The sequence below is a fragment of the Leucoraja erinacea genome, unplaced genomic scaffold (assembly GCF_028641065.1).
Source record: "Leucoraja erinacea ecotype New England unplaced genomic scaffold, Leri_hhj_1 Leri_803S, whole genome shotgun sequence".
NCBI lineage: Eukaryota > Metazoa > Chordata > Chondrichthyes > Rajiformes > Rajidae > Leucoraja > Leucoraja erinaceus.
The window spans coordinates 53,199-57,500 of record NW_026576733.1 but is presented as its reverse complement, the minus strand read 5'-3'; the positions used below and the strand labels follow the sequence as shown (position 1 = coordinate 57,500).

The 4,302-nt window shown below is 49.6% G+C and overlaps 1 protein-coding gene across 1 annotated transcript in view; it reads left to right on the top strand.

Moving 5' to 3' along the window:
• Nucleotides 1-2,963, top strand: part of megf8 (multiple EGF-like-domains 8) — a 5,375-nt gene extending 2,412 nt beyond the window's left edge. Inside the window, 2 exon segments of the mRNA XM_055631557.1 lie at nucleotides 1-456; nucleotides 980-2,963. The exon segment at nucleotides 1-456 is cut by the window's left edge and continues 108 nt beyond it. Of these exon segments, the coding sequence (XP_055487532.1) occupies nucleotides 1-134 (134 nt within the window). The 3' untranslated portion in view covers nucleotides 135-456; nucleotides 980-2,963.
• Nucleotides 2,964-4,302: the final 1,339 nt, after the last annotated feature.

Sequence of the window (4,302 nt, the reverse complement as noted above, 5' to 3'; positions counted from 1 at the left end):
TGGGCTCGGCGCTGGTGGCTCTGCGCCACAACCTGCAGGAGTACTGCACCGCTGCAGCCGCGCAGGCCGCTGGCAACGCCCGCAAGAGAGCAGGAGGGGGTGGCGGGCATGAGCTCACCCCAATGTCCTTGTGATGGGGGCGGGGGGGAGACTAACCGGACACTCACCCCCCCCTCTCCTCCTCCTCCCCACCTCATCCACACCGCACCTGACAATACACAACAGGAGGAGACCATTCAGCCCTTCCAGCCAGCACCGCCATTCAATGTGATCATGGCTGATCATCCACAATCAGTACCCCGTTCCTGCCTTCTCCCCATATCCCCTGACTCTCTCTCGCTATCTTTAAGAGCCCTATCTACCTCTCTCTTGAAAGAATTCTCTCCAGAGAACCGGCCTCCATCGCCCTCTGAGGCAGAGAATTCCACAGACTCACCACTCTCTGTGTGAAAAAAAGTTCTTCTCATCTCGGTTTTAAAGGATTTCCCCCTTATCCTTAAGCTGTGACCCCTTGTCCTGGACTTCCCTAACATCGGGAACAATCTTCCTGCATCTAGCCTGTCCAACCCTTAAGAATTTTGTAAGTTTCTATAAGATCCCCTCTCAATCTCCTAAATTCTAGAGAGTATAAACCAAGTCTATCCAGTCTTTCTTCATAAGACAGTCCTGACATCCCAGGAATCAGTCTGGTGAACCTTCTCTGCACTCCCTCTATGGCAATAATGTCCTTCCTCAGATTTGGAGGAGGAAGAGGCAATAGACAATAGGTGCAGGAGTAGGCCATTCGGCCCCTCGAGCCAGCACCGCCATTCAATGTGATCATGGCTGATCATCCACAATCAGTACCCGTTCCTGCCTTCTCCCCATATCCCCTGACTCCGCTATCTTTAAGAGCCCTATCTACCTCTCTCGAAAGTATCCAGAGAACCGGCCTCTGAGGCAGTGAATTCCACAGACTCACAACTCTCCGTGAGAAAAGGTGTTTCCTCGTCTCTGTTCTAAATGACTCGCCCTTTATTCTTAAACTGTGTGGCCCCTGGTTCAAGATTCAAGATTCAAGATTCAATTTATTTGCCATTCTGGATCTGGATTTGTCATTTCTGGATTTGTCATTCTGGTTCTGGACTCCCCCAACATCGGGAACATGTTTCCTGCCTCTAGCGTGTCCAAACCCTTAACAATCTCATATATGTTTCAATAAGATCTCCTCTCATCCTTCTAAACTCCACAGAGTGTACAAGCCCACAGCCGCTCCACATTCTCTCAGCATATGACAGTCCCGCCATCCCGGGAATTAACCTGGTGAACCTACGCTGGGCTCCCTCAATAGCAAGAATGTCCTTCCTCAAATTAGGGGACCAAAACTGTACACAATACTCCAGGTGTGGTCTCACCAGGGCCCTGTACAACTGCAGAAGGACCTCTTTGCTCCTGTACTCAACTCCTCTTGTTATGAAGGCCAACAGGCCAAAACTGCACACAATACTCCAGGTGTGGTCTCACTAGGGCCCTGTACAACTGCAGAAGGACTTTGACCTTTGACCCTGTGAGGAGGGGGGGGGGAGAATGGGAAGGGGAGGGGGGAGCCCTATCCCATTGCCCCTCCCCCCCCCCCTCACGACCACAACACCCTACCCCCACCGACACATGTACTCAGAAGGTCAGGCAGCAGCCGTGGAGAGACCTGGCAATGGGCAGGTGGCGATTTGAGGCTGGACCCATCTTCCCCCTCATCTCCTTCCTAAAGGAACGTCCTTTAATTCTGAGGCTGTGCCCTCTGGTCCTAGACTCTCCCACTAGTGGAAACATCCTCTCCACATCCACTCTATCCGGGCCTTTCACTATTCTGTACGTTTCAATGAGGTTCCCCCCTCATCTAAACTCCAGCGAGTACAGGCCCAGTGCCGACAAACGCTCATCATAGGCAAACAGTGCTGTCTGTACAGATGCTGCCTGACCTGCTGAGTTCCTCCAGCACTTGGTTCTTTTTCCCACTCATCTACCTACATGTCTGATCTCCCGGTTTGCCAAACACTTTAACTCCCCCTCCCATTCCCACACTGACCTTTCTGTCCTGGGCGTCCTCCACTGTCAGAGTGAGGCCCAGCGCAAATTGGAGGAACGGCATCTCATAGAAACATAGAAATTAGGTGCAGGAGTAGGCCATTCGGCCCTTCGAGCCTGCACCGCCATTCAATATGATCATGGCTGATCATCCATATCCCATATGATCTCAGTATCCCATACCTGCCTTCTCTCCATACCCTCTGATCCCCTTAGCCACAAGGGCCACATCTAACTCTAAAGAGGGAGTGCAGAGAAGGTTCACCAGACTGATTCCTGGGATGTCAGGACAGTCTTATGAAGAAAGACTGGATAGACTCGGTTTATACTCTCTAGAATTCAGGAGATTGAGAGGGGATCTTCTAGAAACTTACAAAATTCTTAAGGGGTTGGACAGGCTAGATGCAGGAAGATTGTTCCCGATGTTGGGGAAGTCCAGGACAAGGGGTCACAGCTTAAGGATAAGGGGGGAAATCCTTTAAAACCGAGATGAGAAGAACTTTTTTCACACAGAGAGTGGTGAATCTCTGGAACTCTCTGCCACAGAGGGTAGTCGAGGCCACAGTTAATTTGCTATATTTAAGAGGGAGTTAGATGTGGCCCTTGTGGCTAAGGGGATCAGAGGGTATGGAGAGAAGGCAGGTACGGGATACTGAGTTGGATGATCAGCCATGATCATATTGAATGGCGAATGGTGCAGGCTCGAAGGGCCGAATGGCCTCCTCCTGCACCTAATTTCTATGTTTCTATCCTGGAGTAACTCAGCAGAACAGGCAGCATGTCTGGAGAAAAGGGATGGGTGACATTTCTGGTCGAGGCCCTTCTTCAGACTGAAGTGTTGATCTAAAACGTACCAATTTCTTCTCTCCAGAGATGTTGCCTGTCCCACTGAGTTACTCCAGCATATTGTGTCGATCTTTGGTTTAAACCAGTATCTGCAGTTCTTTCCTGTATATAAAGATAGTGTGGTGGGATGATTCTTACACTTACAGCAAGCCCATTAACCTACAAACCTGTACGTCTTTGGAGTGTGGTGAATCTCTGGAACTCTCTGCCGCAGAGGGTAGTCGAGGCCACAGTTCATTGGCTATATTTAAGAGGGAGTTAGATGTGGCCCTTGTGGGAGCAGAGGGTATGGAGAGAAGGCAGGTACGGGATACTGAGTTGGATGATCAGCCGTGATCATATTGAATGGCGAATGGTGCAGGCTCGAAGGGCCGAATGGCCTACTCCTGCACCTAATTTCTATGAATGGGTCCAGACCTTTCACTGTATTGTACCAATATACAGCGGAAAGCTTTGGTTGTGTGCTAATCAGCCAGCGGAAAGGCTATGCATGACCACAATGGAACATATCAACTACCCCCACTGCCTCTGGTCGACATTTGAAATGACTTTTGTGGACAAGGTGGGGAAACGAACATCAGCTAAACCTCCAGCGAACACTGCAAGCTCTTGGCGACATGGAGGGAGGAACGCAACGTTTACAGGTGGAATAGGTTCTTCCTTGCGTACAGTATTTAGGTTTTCACCTTGTTTTTGTTTAAATAAAGTTATGGTTAAAAAATCGCTGGCCGGTCCCAACATGGTTTGAAGGGGAGATATGATGTTTCTGAGAGGCTTGTGGGAAGATCAGTTCTCACAGGAAATTGAATCTCTTATCGCTGGGGTGGGAGAGACTGCATCATGTGTGGTGAGTGGGGAAAGTGGACAGGTACAAAGTGCTGGAGTAACTCAGCGGGTCAGGCAGCATCTCTGACTAGATGCCTGTAAATAGTGGTGTGCCTCAGGGTTCGGTGCTGGGCCCATTACTGTTTGTCATCTACATCAATGATTCGGATGAGAACATACAGGGCAAGATTAGCAAGTTTGCTGATGATACAAAAGTGAGTGGCTTTGCAGATAGTGAAGATGGTTGTGAACGATTGCAGCAGGATCTGGATCGATTGGCCAGGTGGGTGGAGGAATGGTTGATGGAATTTAATCCAGAGAAGTGTGAGTTGTCGTATTAACCATATAACAATTACAGCACGGAAACAGGCCATCTCGACCCTACAAGTCCGTGCCGAACAAATTTTTTTCCCCTTAGTCCCACCTGCCTGCACTCGTACCATAACCCTCCATTCCCTTCCCATCCATATGCCTATCCAATTTATTTTTAAATGATACCAATGAACCTGCCTCCACCACTTCCACTGGGAGCTCATTCCACACAGCCACCACTCTCTGCGTAAAGAA